Source organism: Rattus rattus, chromosome 5, assembly GCF_011064425.1.
Source record: "Rattus rattus isolate New Zealand chromosome 5, Rrattus_CSIRO_v1, whole genome shotgun sequence".
NCBI classification, from domain to species: Eukaryota; Metazoa; Chordata; class Mammalia; order Rodentia; family Muridae; genus Rattus; species Rattus rattus.
The window spans coordinates 134,555,105-134,573,427 of NC_046158.1; the positions used below are offsets into that span (position 1 = coordinate 134,555,105).

The 18,323-nt window shown below is 40.6% G+C and overlaps 1 protein-coding gene across 1 annotated transcript in view; it reads left to right on the forward strand.

The window, feature by feature from the left end:
• The window catches only part of Itch (itchy E3 ubiquitin protein ligase), an 88,107-nt gene that overhangs the window by 60,760 nt on the left and 9,024 nt on the right, over positions 1–18,323 (forward strand). The window contains exons 14-22 of the mRNA XM_032904513.1: positions 819–947; positions 3,429–3,501; positions 4,525–4,596; positions 7,327–7,415; positions 10,083–10,242; positions 10,878–11,011; positions 11,310–11,450; positions 13,406–13,526; positions 14,061–14,165. Of these exons, the coding sequence (XP_032760404.1) occupies positions 819–947; positions 3,429–3,501; positions 4,525–4,596; positions 7,327–7,415; positions 10,083–10,242; positions 10,878–11,011; positions 11,310–11,450; positions 13,406–13,526; positions 14,061–14,165 (1,024 nt within the window). The remainder of the gene's footprint in view (positions 1–818; positions 948–3,428; positions 3,502–4,524; positions 4,597–7,326; positions 7,416–10,082; positions 10,243–10,877; positions 11,012–11,309; positions 11,451–13,405; positions 13,527–14,060; positions 14,166–18,323) is intronic.

Genomic DNA, 18,323 nt, shown 5'->3' on the forward strand with positions numbered 1-18,323 from the left:
GCACTTGGATCAAAGGTGTGTGCCACCATGCCTTGCTGTGGCCTGTATTTTATGGATAAAGAAACTGAAGTTTAAAGGTTAAAGAAGGTTGCCCAGAGTTCCAGGACAGGTATAAAGATAAGTGAAGGAAGTAGGTAGGGATAGTTCATAAAGAAATTTAAGTTGCTTTAACAGAGAAAACAATTTGTCAATGGGGGAATATGTTATTTGGCTGTGACAGTTGTGACTTGTTCGGGAAAATGGTCAATAGCCATGTGTGTGTGATCTCAGGGTTCCTGAGACGGGGTGTAAAAGGGAAATTGGATTGATGAGGTCTGTCAGCAGTATCATATGTAGACCTAGGTGAGACCAGGAGCAGCAGAACCATGTAGGGGGCTGCTTGGATAGTGCAGATGAGGAGAGCTAGAGCCATGGTGGGAAGGAAAGTTAAGGGTAAGTGTGAAGGCGTCAGAGGGTAGTGAGGGAGGGAGCTGAGGTACCGCAGTTGTTGGAGGTGACTTGTTGAGTGGATGGAGAACATTGGGATAGAACTGTGAGGATTGATTTTGAATGTTGTTATTGATGACTTTAATGTGTGTGTAAAATGTCCAGCTAGGGATCTCTTATTGTACACCTGAAAATACAGAATCATGTATGTTTTCTGAAAGATTTATTGTTCGTGGGTATTTTTAGTTTCTGTATTTGGTAAAGAAGAAAGTCTTTTCTTTTTTTCGGAGCTGGGGACCGAACCCAGGGCCTAGCAAGCGCTCTACCACTGAGCTAAATCCCCAACCCCGAAGAAAGTCTTAATATTCTTTGTTTTCCTCTGTATTTTGTAGTCAGTTAAATGAAAAGCCCTTACCAGAAGGCTGGGAAATGCGATTCACAGTGGATGGAATTCCATATTTTGTGGACCACAATAGAAGAGCAACTACCTACATAGATCCACGCACAGGAAAGTCAGCCTTGTAAGTTCTCTAAACATTATAAATCAGAAGCACAGCTAATTTCTTGGATTTTCACGAAAGATTTCAGTTAACAAAGACAAAGTTGTACTTGAGGTGGCTCCTATGTAGGTCACGGTACATGTAATCTTAATGTTTTCTTGTTTTGTTTTGTTTTGTTTTTGCTTAGGGATAGGGAAGAGATTCTCACCTTGTAGCCCTGACCGACCTAGAACTCACTCTGTAAACTAGACTGGCCTTGAACTCACAGAGATCTGCCTACCTTTGTTTTCAATGCCTCTAAGATATGCACCACCACAATGTAGCATTTGCATGTTTTTTAAATTGAATTGTTTAGTTTTTTGGTCATATTTTATGAATGGGGGTGTTTTTGCTGTTGGTTTTTCTTTTTGAAGTAGATATGCTATGAGCCCTGGTGGTCTGAAAATCACCCTCTAGACCATCCTGGTCTTGAACTTATAGATTACCTGGCTCTGCTTCTGCTGTTCTTAACGAGTTGCCTAGGAGTTCCTTATACATTGGTATGACTCACTCAACGTGTTATGAGAAATGCCTCATTATGTGAGCATTGAAGAATATACTTTCACAGCTAGACTATGTATTATATACACTCAGCCCAGATGTAGCCTAAGATCATGATGAACAAAACACAAGATTAAGTCAAGCATGAGAAAAATGATGTAATCAAGATACACAGACATTTGTAAACCACCTAGCCAGTGTGCTGGGATCCAAGTTCTGGTCCTTTAATAGAGCAGTCAGTGCTCTTAACCACTGAGCCATCTCTCCAGCCCTCTTGGTTGCTGTTATGTCAATACATGATTTTATGTGTTGTCTAAGTGTAACTCCCACATGGTATGAAGGATTCAGACATCAATTCTTTAATTCTGCTAAAATACTTTTCCTACTATTTTGCTGAGAGTTTTATACTTCTGCATATTAAAAGCATGTGTGTTTACAGCAGAAACTGAGAAATCAGTCCAATCAGGCATTAATAAAGTTATAGAGATAACTTAGATGTGGAAGTAAATTATAAGTAGATAATGTTATTACTCATTTTAGTTATAATTAAGTTTGAGTACATATAACATAAAGTCCTACAACAACAATAGCTTATATTCAATATTAGCATATTTCTCCACAATATTTAAAAATAATCTGGGCCAATAACGATGTGTACCTGTAAAATGTATAACCTGTAACTCAGGTGCCGGGAGGTTGAGTGCCTTCCCAGTACCTCCTCTGGTACCCACTCCCTCTTCTAGATAAAATTAAAGCCAACAGTGTAAACTCAACCATAAAAACAGACTAGAGGAGAAAACTCATACGACCTGGGGTAGTTGCCTCAGGAGTTAAGAGCATCACTGCTCTTGAAGAGGATTCCAGTTCAGTTTCTGGCATCGATTTAGCAGCTAACAATCATCTGTTAATTCACTTCCCGGTGTCCTCTCTGGCCTCATTGGGCAACAGGCACTTACATGGTGCATGGACATACATGCAGGCCAGGCCAAGACTCATGTACATACAAATAAATGAATCCTTTAAAATAAGTCCTATCATTCAGTAAAAACTTTTGATGAAATTCAAGGCAATCTTATATGATCCACTTTCACCCGCCTTGGAAAGCTCTTTCATACACGAGTGCAGACAAAAGCCTCAGCCAACATCATGCCTAATGATGACTAATTACTCTATAAGATCGAAGGTGGTTATGATCATTGCTACCATTCAGTATTACATAGGCAACCAAGTGTAAAGAAATAAGAAAAGGACGTAGAAGAGAGGCTGGAGAGGAAGAATTAAGGTGTCTGTCTTTCACACAGATGAAAATTATATGTAGTGAGAATTGTGAGGAATATAGAGAAAGCTACTAGAACTGGTCAAGTTTCCAGGATTGCAGGTTTCAAAATCACTTCTATATTGAAACACAGTCAACACGGAGGCTTCCAGTGACTTGGAACTCTCCCTGTTCTACAACTGGCTGCATGGTTTCCCTCATTGTGCTGTCATTTGGAAAAAGGCCACACTGGAATAGTGAACAGCAAAACTCTTAACTGCTATCTTTGCTTCTTTAAAAATTTCACTTCTTGGAAGCCCTGACAGCACTTGTAGTTAGAGCTCATTAGACGACCTGTAGTCACACTGGAAAATGTCTGTCCTAGGTCACATTTGCTGGTTGATCATGAGCCTCTTTTAAGGACAAAGGATAGAGTAGTAGATGTGAAGGGTGACATTCCTTTGTAGGAACTCTTTTATCCAGCTCTGTTAGATTCACCCACATAGAAAAAAAGCACCCTCAGCAGAGGCCTCAACAAGATCTTTCTTGGAAATAGTGCTTAGGAAACATTCACAAAAGACCATTACAGATACGCTCTGCTGGATGCTTCAGTGTTTGGCTGGTACTGAGTGGAAGGTGGATATTGCTTTCCTTTAGCATGTCTTTTACAAGCGGTTGCATGTGTCATGTTTATCTTTGTTCTTCAGAGACAACGGACCCCAGATAGCCTATGTTCGGGACTTCAAGGCAAAAGTTCAGTATTTCCGGTTCTGGTGTCAGGTTAGTATTGGCTCTGTGTGTCTGTATCTCTTTGTTATATTACTTATGCTACACAGCAGTATGAAAACATGTATTAACAAAAAACGTGTGAAGCATTGGAGTCATGCATCTTTAGGACAATGAAATATATTGATCAATTAGACAATTGTGTCTTCGGTTGTCCAAAGATTAAGCTAGAAATCATTTGGATAAGAAATTATTGTCACTTTTTTCTGCAGTACCTGTTATTTTCATGTTGTATAAGTCTTGAAACAAAATGTTTGTATGTGGAGAAAGGGGTTTGTTTTGCTTTGTCTTTTGTTTTTCAAGACAGAGTTTCTCAGTGTAGTCTCTGGCTGTCCTGGAATTCACTGTGTAGACCAGGCTGGCTTCCAACCCAGAGATCCACCTGACTTCAACAAATGAGTGCTGGATTAAAGGAATGTGCCACCATTGCCCGGCTGTGTATGTGTGTGTTTTAGATTTTGGTTTTTTTGAGACAGAACAATCTAAATAGCCCACACTAGCTTTGAACTCACATTCCTCCTACCTCAGCTTCCTGAATGGTGTGAGTATAAATGTGTGCCTCATGTGTAACTCCATGTCTAGTTTTTGATGAGTATGCATATGAATGTGTGTGTGTGTGTGTGTGTGTGTGTGTGTGTGTGTGTTGAATATTCCTTCTATGATGTTTAAATAAATGACTAATGTTGTCTGAACGGACTCTAAATAAGATGAATGCATTAATCAAAGTATGTTAAAGATTTAAATTCAAATTCTTATAATTAACTGAGGAACATAATTCTGAATTAAAATTTGAAAATCAAAGGCTTACTTGAGTCATTACATAAGCACTTTACATATGAGATCTGATTTTCCTCATCTCTCAAAGAAGCAGCGTGAATGCTGACAAAGGTGTTGGTAGTCATGGGTATCAGTTCATATTCAAAGTCTGGTTTTATTAACAAAGATGTAAAACTTTTTTGGTTTTGTTACCAGGCTATTTAATGGTGAGAGTTGACTTAAATCCTTCTTACATTTCAGCAACTGGCCATGCCACAGCATATAAAGATCACAGTGACAAGAAAAACATTGTTTGAGGATTCCTTTCAACAGGTATTATGAGCTTTATGTGCTTTACTCAATATTGTCTACTTTCTGTTACTCTTGGTAAGATCATAACAATTTAGAACAGTGGCTCTCAACCTTTGGGGGTTGTCAAATGACCCTGTCACAGGGGTCACCTAAAATGATTTGAAAACACAGATATTCAGGTCATAATAGTAGCAAAATTATGATTATAAAGTAGAAACAAAAACCATTTTATGGTTGGAGATCACCAAAGGTTTAGAGTGAGAGCGAATGTGTGAGTGTGTGTCTGTATGTCTATGTGTGTAGGTGTGGAGGCCAGAGGTATCTGTCAGGTGCCTTGCTCCATCACTCTCTCCACCTTGCATTTTGAGATAGGGTTCCTCATTGTACCTGGAACTGATGACTGGGCTAGGCTAGCTGGCCACAAAACCTTAGGCTATGTCTTTGCCGCTCTGATACTGGGTTTACAGGCATGCACTGTCCCACCAGGCTCTTATGTGGTTGCTGGGAATCTGACTTTAGGACCTCATGCTTGTGCTTTACCCCTTGAGCTAACTCCCCAGCACCTATTGAACTTTTCAGTTACTGCCAGCTGTGTCAGTGCTCCCCAGTTAGGAGTGAGTGAGTGTCCCATGCAGCGTTCTCTTCAGTATAAGAGTGATTAGTGAATCTCAAGTTCTGTGTGTGATCCAAAATAGATACATAGGTAGAAACATAATCTGTCACTAGACAGAGCTATAAAAATAACCACATGAATAGTGTGATGAGTTTCATACTTTCCTGTTACTTTTTTATTGTAAGCATGTGCTTCTCTTAGAATTAGTGATTTTAAGTAGGAAAGAAATTAGCCATTGGTAACAACATCTAAAAGATGCTGTATGAATTTCAGTAGTCCGTAAAGTTTTCATTTCCCCTCAGTGAGTTCATTATTGACCTTTCTACCTGAGCTATCACGATCAGGCCAATAAGCATTCGGTTGTGTTAGAGTAGAAAAACACCCTGTGGTTGGGATTTTGTTTAAAGCGTCTTGCTCATCTTTGTCTTATTACTCCATGTGGAAATCTTGATATTCAAGATCCTGCAGTATACTGATCGTGAGAGCTCCAGGAGCACCAAGCTGAGTGCAGAAGGGAACGAGATCAGAATCACTGGCTTAGCGGGCTGCTTCACTTTAGGAAGAGTTAGTTCCATTTCTAATGAAACCTCAGTTATTAACATAAAAGACAAGCCAGTTGGTTGGCACCCTGCTACATAGGTACAGAGAGGAGGACTTGGAGATTGAGGCTCTTAGGGGATTGTTTATACCCATGGCCTGATGTCAGGTTCCTTGGCCGTTCTCTTGGTTACTCTCTTGTCACTGAGCTGTCAGTGCCTTTTGAATCTTTTATTTTGTCTAATTTTTTGTACTATCTATAACTCACTGGTAGCTATAGTGACAAGAAGCAAACCATGATTAAACAAGACCTTTATCTTTTTGTTCTTAAAACTGAAAGGCTTTTGCAGACACAATAATGTTCTAAAACATTTAAAACTCTCAACTAGATTTGTCATCCACTAAATTTATGAGCAGTTATAATGTAAGACAAAATATGCTTAAAGGTAATAAATCTGATATCAAAATAAGATAAAATTTAAAGGTTAGCAATAGGTTTTCTTCATAGGTGCTGGATAAAATTGCTTTAAATGGTGTTTTTGGTCTTTCTGTTATTTTGTCCCTGTCCTCAACCCCCCCAGCTGAGGACCAAACTCAGGGCCTTGCACTTGCTAAACAAGTGCTCTACCACTGAGCTAAATCCTCAACCCCTTAATTTTTTTTAATGTTTTTAATTAGCATAGTACAATGTTTATGGTAGGAGTTTATGGAAAAAGAAGTTCCTTTACATTAGCACTTGTTAAAGAGAATTGTTCAAACTATTGGTAGCCTAGTGATGTCCCTCAAGCGTGTAGCTGAGTGCCTAGCTTATGGTGCTGTAGGGTATTTTATCATAACCTTGCACAGCAGTGAGAGCTAAACTAGACTTTTTGTTCTAGTGGATGCTGGCTGTTTGAGCAACCTGCGAACTCCTGAAAGTGGTGAATCTGTTTCTGTTTCCTAAGGAACTGAGAGAATTTAACAATCAGTGTTAACAGTTTATTCTTCTTATCACTTAATAAAGTATAGGTATTATATCAAGCTATCCCTCTCCAGGCCCCTGTGGGGTTTTCCTAAAGGGACATAATTAAACAGATTTACTGAGGGTGAGACAAGTTTATCTATGCACTGTAGCTTTGTAGTGCTACTGCCCATCACATCTGAACACGACACTGTCGGCCACCCAGGGCGGGAGGCAACGTAGTAGTTCTTCTATATAGTTTATAGATTCCCACCGTGTATGTTCCAAAGATAAGTGAGTTCTCTTTGTAGCCACTGTTAGTCAGTTAGCTTTCTGTGGGTATCCTTTGACTGAAAGAAACCCAACCCTAATCAGCCCTACTACTACTCTTCCCTCCAGCTCAGCTCTGATCATGCCTAGAGTTTCTCTGTACACTACACAGTTGATAGAACTATTTCACATGTTTCATTTATAAAGTATATAAAAATATAGATGTTTACAGTAAATGTATGAAACCTTACTAACATTTCTGTATGTGTACCGTTAGCTAACTAAGCACTGCTGCTATGGACCTTCAGTCACCAACAGTGGAGTCAGTGGGAGGTGATGGGGACGGCTCCACAGCTGCAGTCACAGCTCTCTTTGCTTTGTTGTTTTGTAGATCATGAGCTTCAGTCCGCAAGATCTGAGAAGACGTTTGTGGGTGATTTTCCCAGGAGAAGAAGGTTTAGATTATGGAGGTGTAGCAAGGTAGTGATATATGAATACTCAGAACTTAGTTCCTTTCTTCCAAAGGTATCATTACACTTTGTTCACAGTGTTTTCTCAATATTATGTTTCAGGAAAGCGAAATTAGAAAGTTATTATTGCTTTTACAATGCTGCAACTACAGAACGCCAGCAAACATTAACTCAGCGCCTGTTTTAAGTCGGTTGCACCTACGTCACTCACTTGGTCCTCAGAATAACCCTCTGGTAGATGATGAAATTTAGAGAGCCATGCTGTGCAGATGTAAGGTCTTCACTTTCTGACCAGTAACTAGTGTCAGTCAGCCAGCTCCTGTCTGCTCCATGGATTACCTAAAGCCTGCAGTGACCAAGTCATTTCCTCTTCACTAGTGTATGGTAGAGTTAGCAGTACCTAGGATTCACTGAGCACTGAGAATAGAGTGCTGTGAGAAGGAGAGTTGGGGATCTCTGTCCTGTTCTATTCATTTTGGAGCATTTGTTCAAACTAGACATCCTTGAGCAAGAGACACCTCTGCTTGTTGCGACGGTATTACAGCAGTTTAAAATTTAAACCAGGGCCACAGGTGGCTCAGTGAGTAAAGTTACAACCCCGACAACTTTAGTGTATTCCCAAAATCCATAGAAGGAAAGAAACCAACTCTCAAAGTATAATGTGCATGTAACCTCCACATGCACCCTGTGGCCTTTGTGTGCTATGACCTACACATACCTACATACACCTGCACACACATTTAGCATTCACATAATGATAATAAATAAAAATTAAAGGAAAACCAAATATTTTAAAAATGAATAGATAATAAAAATTTAAGCTGGGTATGGTGGCACATGACTAACCCCAGCACTTGGGAGGTAGAGGTAGGAGGATCTGTTCAAGGCTAGCTTGGGCTACATGAAACCCTTTCCCAATAAAATAATAAATTACCAAGTGGTAACAATGTGGAAAGGCAAGAATTTTGAAGGAAAGACTGAATTTGAATATTTTTATTATTTTGAGCAAATATCTATTTGTAGGATTATTAGGAAGATTAGAAATACTTAGTTTGGGTTTTTGTGTTTTTGACTTTCTTTAGATTTACCTATATTATTTTATATGCATGAGTGTATGTGTGTGCCTTGTGCCCTTGAAGGCCAGAAGAGGGTGCTGGTTCTTTGTGAGCCACCATGGGGGCGCAGAGACCAAACTGAGGTCCTCCCAACAAGCACTCTTAACCATGAGCTATCTTTCCAGCCTCTGAGGGCTTTTGGGGTTTTTTGGTTTTTTTTTTAGATTTAGTTTTGTTTATGTGTAAGTATGTTTTTCCCATGTGTATGTATATGCACCACATGTGTGCATGGTGCTGGGGAACCAAAAGAAGATCTTGGATCTCTTGGAACTGGAGTTACAAATAGTTGTGAGCCACCACGTGGGTGCTGGGAAACTGAGCCCAGGTCCTCTGCAAGAGCAACCTGTCCTGTGAGCCACTGAGCCATTTCTCTAGCTTCTTAAATGTTGTCTGTCTGTCTGCCTGTCTCTTGAGACATTGTCTGTCTGCATAGCCCTTGCTATCCTGGAGTTCACTATATAGACCAGGCTGCCCTTGAACTCACAGAGATCCTCTAGCCTCTAAGTACTGGGAATAAAGGTATATACCACCATGCCTCCCTGAAATGCTGGTTTTTGATGAGTTAGTTCAGAACCCAAATCTTTGTGTGCTTACTAACTGGTGAGTGCATCTCACTAGTTACTAGGTTTCTCTCTCTTTTTTTTAAATCTTATTTAAGATTTTACTTGTTAGCAAGAGGTGGTGGTGCACGCCTGTAATCCCAGCACTTGGAGGCAGAGGCAGAGGCAGAGGCAGAGGCAGAGGCAGAGGCAGAGAGAGAGGCAGAGAGAGAGGCAGAGAGGCAGAGGCAGAGGCAGAGGCAGAGGCAGGCGCAGTTCTGAGTTCACGGCCAGCTTGGTCTGTAGAATGAGTTCCTGCACAGTCAGGCCTGCACAGAGAAACCCTGTCTGGAAAACAACAACAACAAAGGGTTTGTTGTCTGTAATTATGTGTGTGTGTTGGGGTGGGAGGTGGTTATGCTAGAATGCAGTGCTGAGAGTTCAGAAGATGGATGAGAGTTAAAGGCAGTTGTGACTTGTGTACATGCACGCACACACATACAGAAGGACAGACAGACAGACCATGGATAAAAGAAGCTTTTAGGGCGTTTTCCTAATAATTGAGTGACTGGAATAAGTGACAATGAGATGTCTGGCAGAGTGGCTGTTCTGAAGTACACTGTGGAACTTAATTGAAGGTAGACTAGTAGTTGCCATTCAGCTGCTCTAATTATCTGGCCCAGCAGTGAATTTTAAACTTGCCTGTGTATAAACTTCTATCAACTCAAACCATTTTCACATTTTAATATCTCTGAGATTAGAGTGCATATTTTGATTAAGGATAGAAAAGTTTTATTGGGCAATCAAGTCAGAGTCTTTAAAGCTAATGATATATTAGATTATTTGAAATTTAAGAGTATATAACTCTCCTGTGTAACATAATGGGAGTTTGAACAGAACCAAGAAAACTCAACAGCAGTTAGAAAACCATCCCAGTTGGTGTGGGCAGGTCCTGACAGCTCTGTGATTTGTGGACATGGTTACCTACACAATTTTTCATCCTAAGTTTTCTTTTGATTTCAGAGAATGGTTCTTTCTTTTGTCACATGAAGTGTTGAACCCAATGTATTGCCTGTTTGAATATGCAGGGAAGGATAACTACTGCCTGCAGATAAACCCCGCTTCTTATATCAACCCAGACCACCTGAAATACTTCCGTTTTATTGGCAGATTTATTGCCATGGTAAGTACAGGTGCAAAACTGTGTTTACTACCTCAGCAATACTAAATTTTTGTGCAAGTGTTATAACAGACCGTGTGACAGAATTTTCTTTTATTTATTTATTGTATCTGTTCATGTGTTTTGCTTGCTTGTCTATCTGTGCACCATGTGCATGCCTGGTGTCTGTGGAGCCTGGAAGAAGGTGTGACATCCTCTGGGACTGGAGGTTTAGACAGGAGTGACCCCTGTATGGGAGCTGGGAGTGAACCTTAGGGAAAGTGAGTTCTCTATCGTGTGTGTGTGTGTGTGTGTGTGTGTGTGTGTGTGTGTGTGTGTGTGTGTGTGTGTGTGTGTGACAGAGAGAGAGAGAGAGAGAGAGAAAGAGAGAAAGAGAGAAAGAGAGAGTGTGAGTTGTTTGCCTGCTTGTTAGGCAGTGTCTCACTTTATAGCCTTGGCTGTCTTGGCTATCACTGTGTAGACAGGCTGGCTTCTAGTTCACAGATCTGCCTCCCTTGGTCACGGAGTGCTGCCTCTAAAGTCATACACCACCATACCCAGGCTCGACACAGCTTTTGAATGGAGATTTTATCTAATATTTTGATGTCTAATGACTTTTATACAATTATCTTAAATGGTATTGCTTCCTCCCTGTATAGGCTCTATTCCATGGGAAATTCATAGATACCGGATTTTCTTTACCATTCTATAAACGTATCTTGAATAAACCAGTGGGACTTAAGGATTTAGAATCTATCGATCCAGAATTTTACAATTCTCTCATCTGGGTTAAGTAAGTTTTCTTTACCTTTATTAAAATACAGTTTGTGCTTTATTGTGCTGCGTGTGAGCTCTTCCCACCACGGCCACGTCACTGCTTTATTGCATGTCAGACCTTCCCATTGTTCAGTGTGATACACCTTGTAGAAGTGCATCCAGGTCTTAGGTAATATGACTGTAATCCAACTTCTTTGAATTAGATGTTATAATTTAAGGCTTATTACTTAAACTTAGAATTTGAATTTAATTAAAACATTTGAATTATGATTGAATTGCATGTATAACGAATAGTGCTAATTTCATTTGTGCAGAGAAAACAATATCGAGGAATGTGGTTTGGAAATGTACTTCTCAGTTGATAAAGAAATTCTAGGTGAAATTAAGAGTCATGATTTGAAACCCAATGGTGGCAATATTCTTGTGACAGAAGAAAATAAGGAAGAATACATCAGGTAAGAAGCAGTGTCCCTAAAAGTGTGTGTGTAAGGGAGTATGTGGCTCAGCAGTGAGGACACTTGATTTGATCCCCACACCCACATTAGGTGGCCGACAACCATCTGAAACCCCAGCTGCTTGCTCGGGGTCCAGCACTTTTCCATCCTCATGGAAACTCACAAACATGGCACGCACAACATAAACACAAAGAAAAGAAATATTCATCATTTCTAGAAGAAAAGACAATGTTTCTTCTGACAACATTTACTTAGCCTTTTTGTTGTTAATTGTCTAATAATAGTAAAGGGTGGTATTTTTAAAATGTGTTTGTTTTATGGTAATCATTTTTATGTAAACACTTATTTCTAGTATTAGCCTAAAAATTGAATTTTAAAGGTAGGGAGTCATGGGACTCACTTAATTTAACTAATTTATTTATTTGCTATCTCGAGATAGATTCTATGTAGCCCTGACAGTCCTGGAGCTTGTTATATACATCAGTCTGGCCTTGAACTCACAGAGATCCTCCTGCCTCTGCTTTTCCCATGTTGGGATGAAAGGCTGGCACCACCACTCCTGGAATGGATGTCCTCTTTTATAACACTTTGCCATGCACTGAGCTGTTGAAACAAGAATCTGAAAAGCATATATTTTCATTGAGAGTGCTGTAGATGTAGTAAGAGTGTATGAGGAAAACTGTTGTTGTGGTCCATCCTTCAATGCTGCTTTACATTGGTTCACACTTCTGACCCTAGAGTCAGTTCATTCATTGCCTTCCAATGCTTACTCACCTTCGTGAGAGCCAACTGCAGCTAAGCTTAGACATTCCTGGGCCTGTGTTGGATGAGAGTGGTGACTTTATTACCAATTGCTGTAATCAAGTTACTAATTGCTGGTGAATAATCAGCCATTGACAAATTTTAATCTAAGATATATTTGTAAAACTTGGTTCTTTTCTGTTTTCAACGAGGTGTGATTTGCCTCAGGCATTGTGGCATAGCCTGAAGTCCCCCTGGTTAGACAGTGGTGTGGAGGTCAAGGTCGTCTTTGGCTACAGAGCAGAACCGAGGCAGGTCTGAGCTACAAGCCTGAATAAAACAAGCACAGCTCAGTGGGCCCCTGCTTGGCTAGGGACAGAGGGAGACATGAGTGATGGATCAAATAGATGAAAAACAAAAGTCAGGTCTTAATATGCCAGTCAACCAACCTGACCCAATTGCTTTCTTTCTCTTATTTTTCTAATTTGATAAATCTGTGGTCAGAGAATGTCCTTGAAATGTCATTTTGTATTATAAGCCAGCATATGGCCTGTCTTGTGTACATATGTGCTCCTGTTGTTGGGTTAGTTACTGTCAAGATGCCTAAAATACACCCATTTGTTTGTCAGAGAAAAAACAATTTTTTTAAAGATTTATTTTATGTATACAAGTAGCTGTCTTCAGACACCAGAAGAGGGCATCGGATCTCATTACAGATGGTTGTGAGCCACCATGTGGTTGCTGGGAACTAAACTCAGGACCTCTGGAAGAGCAGTCAGTGCTCCTAACCACTGAGCCATCTCTCCAGCCTGTCAGAAAGATTTTAAAGAAAATAAATATTCTAAAACAAAACTAAAACTTTTACATGATTTTAACTGTTGAGAGATGTATATAAAAAGAGTTGGCATCTACAATTTTTTGGTAAAGAAAAGTTTAGAGAAAGTAATTCTCTTAAAATTTTTATGTGTTCAAATGTGGCGTGGTGGTCCATACCTGTTCTCACAGCCATAGGAGCTGAGGCAGGATTGTCTTGAGCTTGAGGCCAGCCTGGGCCTCTTTGTAAGATCCTCCCTTAAATGACAGAAGTTCATGCTACTCTACTCTTATATATATCTCAGGTTTTCATAATAAAGTTTACATTTTTAATTTTATATGCAGTACTTAATAAAGTAAAATGTTAATTTTCTGATACAGTCTCCATTCTTATTTGCCAGGATGGTCGCTGAGTGGAGGTTGTCTCGGGGAGTTGAAGAGCAGACACAAGCTTTCTTTGAGGGCTTTAATGAAATTCTTCCTCAGCAATATTTGCAATATTTTGATGCGAAGGAATTAGAGGTAATGAATTTATTTACTTTAGCACAGGTAAATATTCCTTCAGATATCTATTTTAAAATCTTGGTTTCAGTGTATTTGTATTTTTTATGCTAGCACATGTTTGAAATACCCTTAATTTATACTAAAGCAAAAAAGAGCATTACTTTAAAAAAAAAGTACTGTTGGGACTGGAGAGGGTGGTTCAGAGGTTCTGAGCAGTGCTCGCTCTTCCAGAGGACGTGACTTCCGTTCTCGGGTCTGAGGGTACCAGGCTCTCAAGTGCTCCACAGACGCATATGTAGACACACATAAAGTAAGTCAAGAATTGGGCTTTCAAAAAGTCTTGTTAGTAAGGTTTTTCTGCAACCCAGTAACTATTTTGCTCAGTATGTGACACTGCACATGGAAACTGCCCACTGTGACAGAACTCTTGATGTTGTCTACTCATGCTTGCTCCGTGTAGTTTCAATTGCTGTGGTTTGTTTTACCCTACGTATGTGAAACATTTTCGTTACCTAAAGAAACAACTTGCTATGTTGCTTTTCATTCCTGCAGGTCCTTTTGTGTGGGATGCAGGAGATCGATTTGAATGACTGGCAGAGACACGCCATCTACCGTCACTACACCAGGACAAGCAAGCAGATCGTGTGGTTTTGGCAGGTTCGTTTATGAATTTATTTCTGTAGATAGACACAACATACATTTGATTTTATTTTACTTAGAATTTACCAAAATAAGTATTCTGTGCTATGCATTGTAATAATACCTTGTAAGAAATGAGTATGATTTTAACAAAATCCTTTAAAGACTATTACAAGTAACACGTACCGTGTTCCTTTGCTAGAGTGTAAGATAACTCCAGAAGGTAAAATTCACTCATTTAAGAGTAGGAGGGATAGTTCAGCTATAAAGAACACTTGCTGTTCTTTCAGAGGACCCAGGTTTGGTTCCCAGCACCCACGTGGTGGCTCACAACCATCCGTAGGAACGTGTGTGTGCTACGTGCAGGCGAAACGCTCATGCACATAAAATAAACAAGTCTTAAAAAATTGTAAGAAATAATTGATTCATTTACATTTGATGTGACTCCTTTGGAGTCTTTTAGAACCATCGTGTATGATTTGATCCCTGCTACTTCATGAAGAATTATATAATGTTCAGCTCCCAGATTTAACAGATATAGTTTAGGTTCATAGTGAGATCTCTCAAAAAGTGCCTGCTGTCTGTGCTGTTCCTTAGGTAAAGTGTTTACCATGGAAGCACCGAGCACCTGAGTTGGGATTTTCAATACCCACCTGGAAAAAGGTTGGGCCCCCTCAGGACCCTGGGGGCTCAGTGGCCACTCTAGCCAGTAAGTGAGCTCCAGGTTCAGTGAGATGTGTACATGCACACGTACACAGCTGGAGAATAATAGAGGGAAATTTCCAACATTGACCTCTGGCTTCAACACATACTAGGCGCACATGCATGCACACCTGTACACACAGTTGTGCAACATGTACATACCATCACCACCACCACCAACTGCAAGAATAACACTGGAACCTGGAGAGATGACGTAGATGGTAAATGTGCCTGCTGCCAGTCCTGCTGAACTGGGGTGTACTTCTTCTGAAGGTTGTCCTCTGACCTCCACATGCATTGGGGCCCTCCTGTGCCCACAGACACATACTTAATAAATAAAAATGCAATTAAACTTATTTGAAAAAATGAAATGGATCTGGAGAGAGGACTCAGCAGTTTACAGAATACTTGTTGCTCTCGGTTGCAAAGGACCCAGCAACCACATCAGTGCTGACAAACTGCTTGCTATGCTTCCAATGTCAGGGGATCTGATGTCCTCTTTCATTCTCTGTGGGCACTTGCACACAGTTGGTGCACATACATAAACTCAGGTACAGACACATGAAATCTTCCCCCCCCTCCCTCCCTCCCTCCCTCCCCCTCCCCTTCCCTTCCTTCTTCCTCCCTCCCCCTCTTGTTCTTTCCTTCTTCCTTTCTTTCATTTGTTTGTTTGCTTCTTTCTTTCTTAAATAAAAATGGGACTGGTAAGATGGCGTAGTGGGCCAGTGCACTTGCCAACAAGAATCATGACCTGAATTTGATCCTCAGGGTCCACCTGATACAGTGAGAGAACAGATTCGTGGAAGCTGTCCTCTGAATTTCACATGCACTTATTACCTCTCCACACACAATCACACAAAAACAAGTAATTTAAAAAATAATCAGGGCCTGGACATATGGCTCAGCAGTTAAGAGCACCTGCTTGCTATTCTAGAGGACCCAGGGTCAGTTCCTAGTACCCGGGTCCATGGCTCAAAACTATAGCTCCAGTTCCAGGGTATCTAATGCCTTTGACCTTCACAAGCACCTGTAGTCACATGCACATAAGACACATTTTAAAGATTTGTCTATTTTTATGTATATGAATACTCTTGTCTTCATGCACACCAGAAGAGGGCATCAGATCTCATTACAGATGGCTGTGAGCCACCATGTGGTTGCTGGGATTGAACTCAGGACCTCTGGAAGAGCAGTCAGTGCTCTTAATCCCTGAGTCATCTCTCCAGCCCTAGAACCTTTAACTCTTAAAGAAATGGAAATTAAAACCCAAGCTAGATAGGACTTTGTGCACATTAATTTAGGAAATGGAGAGAAATAACCTTTGACAAGCATGTGGAAAACCCAAACCCCTCATTCATTTCTGGTAAGAATTTAATGCACTGCAGTGGGAAACAGAGTGGCAGTTCATCAAAACATCAGACATCCCCAGGCATGGCGGCCACATTCCTATAATAACAGTTAAGAAGCAGAAGGATCAGGAGGTGAAGGCCAGCCTTAGCTACATGAGATTTTGCCTAAAAACAAAAACAGTTAAATATGTAGTTAACATGATTTAACAGTTTCCCTTCAAAAGAATTAAAACCATGAAACTAAGCGGGTCTTGCTATATACCAGTGTTTTTATCAGCGTTGTTCAGGCTTACCCAAAGGCAGAATTAACCCATATGCATATTAATGGATTAACAAATCAGAAGTAGTGAGTATATATAATGGAATATCATTTAGCCCCCAAAAATGAATGAAACTTTTGATACATAATGTTGTGTAAGGCTTTAAAGCAGCATGCATTTTGAGCTGAGCATGGTGTCTCATGCCTGTAATTACAGGTATTAGAGGCTCAGCCTAGGCAAAGCCTGTCTCAGAAGTAGGAAAACATGTGAATTTTGTGCTGGAGGTACAGCTTACCCAGCATGCTCCAGGCCCCAAATTCAGTCTTCAACACTGGGGCTAGGGGCTGTTTAAGAAACAATTGGGGCATGGTAGAGCGCTTGCCTAGGAAGCCCAAAGCCCTGGGTTCGGTCCCCAGCACCGAAAAAAAAAAACAAAAAAAAAAAAAAAAAGAAAGAAACAATCGGGGCTGGGGATATAGCTCAGAATGTTTGCCTAGTTATTGTACCTAGGCCTTGTGTTCAATTCCCAGCACTGTGTGAAGAAATACGTTTTGAGGCCTGACTTGGTAGCACACATCTGTACTTCCAGTCCTCAGGAAGCTGGAGAATCACTACAGTTCTGCCTTTCACCTCCCAGCTGCTGTTACTGAAGGCATATCTTAATTTTTAAATAATTGCATCCAGACATGTACAGATGTACTTATTCCACCATGAGATTCTTTAAGTGGACAGATTTATTTTATTTTAGTTTTGGGTTTTTTGAGACAGGGTTTCTCTGTGTAGCTGTCCTAGAACTCACTCAGTAGACCAGGCTGGCCCCAAACTCACAGAGATCTGCCTGCCTCTGCTTCTAGAGTTAGAAGGATTAAAAGGTGTGCGCCGACACTGCCTGGTTGTATGTACAGGATTATTGAAACAGAATGTGGGATTGAGGTAACGGGCAATAGGGAGTAAATTTTGTTTAGGATTGTGAAAGTGTTCTCATGATAGTAACAATAGATAATAGTGTGGATGAGTTAATGCAGTTGTATTGTCCACTTAAAATTATTAACATGGGGAACTAGGAATATGGCTGTCTGCAGCACATACACAGAAAGCTGGACACAGCAGCACACTCCTTAATCACAGAGCTGAGGAGCCAGAGACAGGGGCGACCCTGAGGTGTTCTAGCCGTCTGGCATAGCTGAAAGCACAAACTGTGGGTTCCATGAGAATCTTGTCTCAAAGATAGGGAAAACAAGGTAATGAGCTGTTGAGGAAAATATCCAATATTGACCTCTAGCCTCCACATAGGCGCATGCGCACCCATGTGTACTCATGCATGTGGACATGACAAGTTTATATACCCATACAATAATTAACATGGGGACTTTTACCACAGTCTTCTGTTTACTCATTTGTCTGTTTATTACATGTATGTTCATGCATGTCATCATTTGTATATGGAGTCAGAACAATAGCCAGCATCAGCTCTTTCCTACTGTCAGGTGGTTACAGACATAGAGCTTAGACATCAGGCTAAGGCAAGCATCTCACTGGCCACTTACCATAACTTTTAAAAATAAAATGTAAAATGTTCTCTATACATGTAACAAAACTCACGTTAAATACAAAGATGAGCTGGGTGGTGGGAGCACAGGCCTTTAATCCCAGTACTTGGGAGGCAGAGGCAGGCAGATCTTTGAGTTCAAGGCCAGAATGGTCTCCAGAGGAAGTTCCAGGACAGCCAGGGCTACACAGAGAAACCCTGTCTCAAAAAAAAAAAAAAAAAAACCCACCCACCACCACCACCACCACCACCACCACCACCACCACCCACCACCACCACCACCACCACCACCACCACCAGACCTCAGAAAGACTAG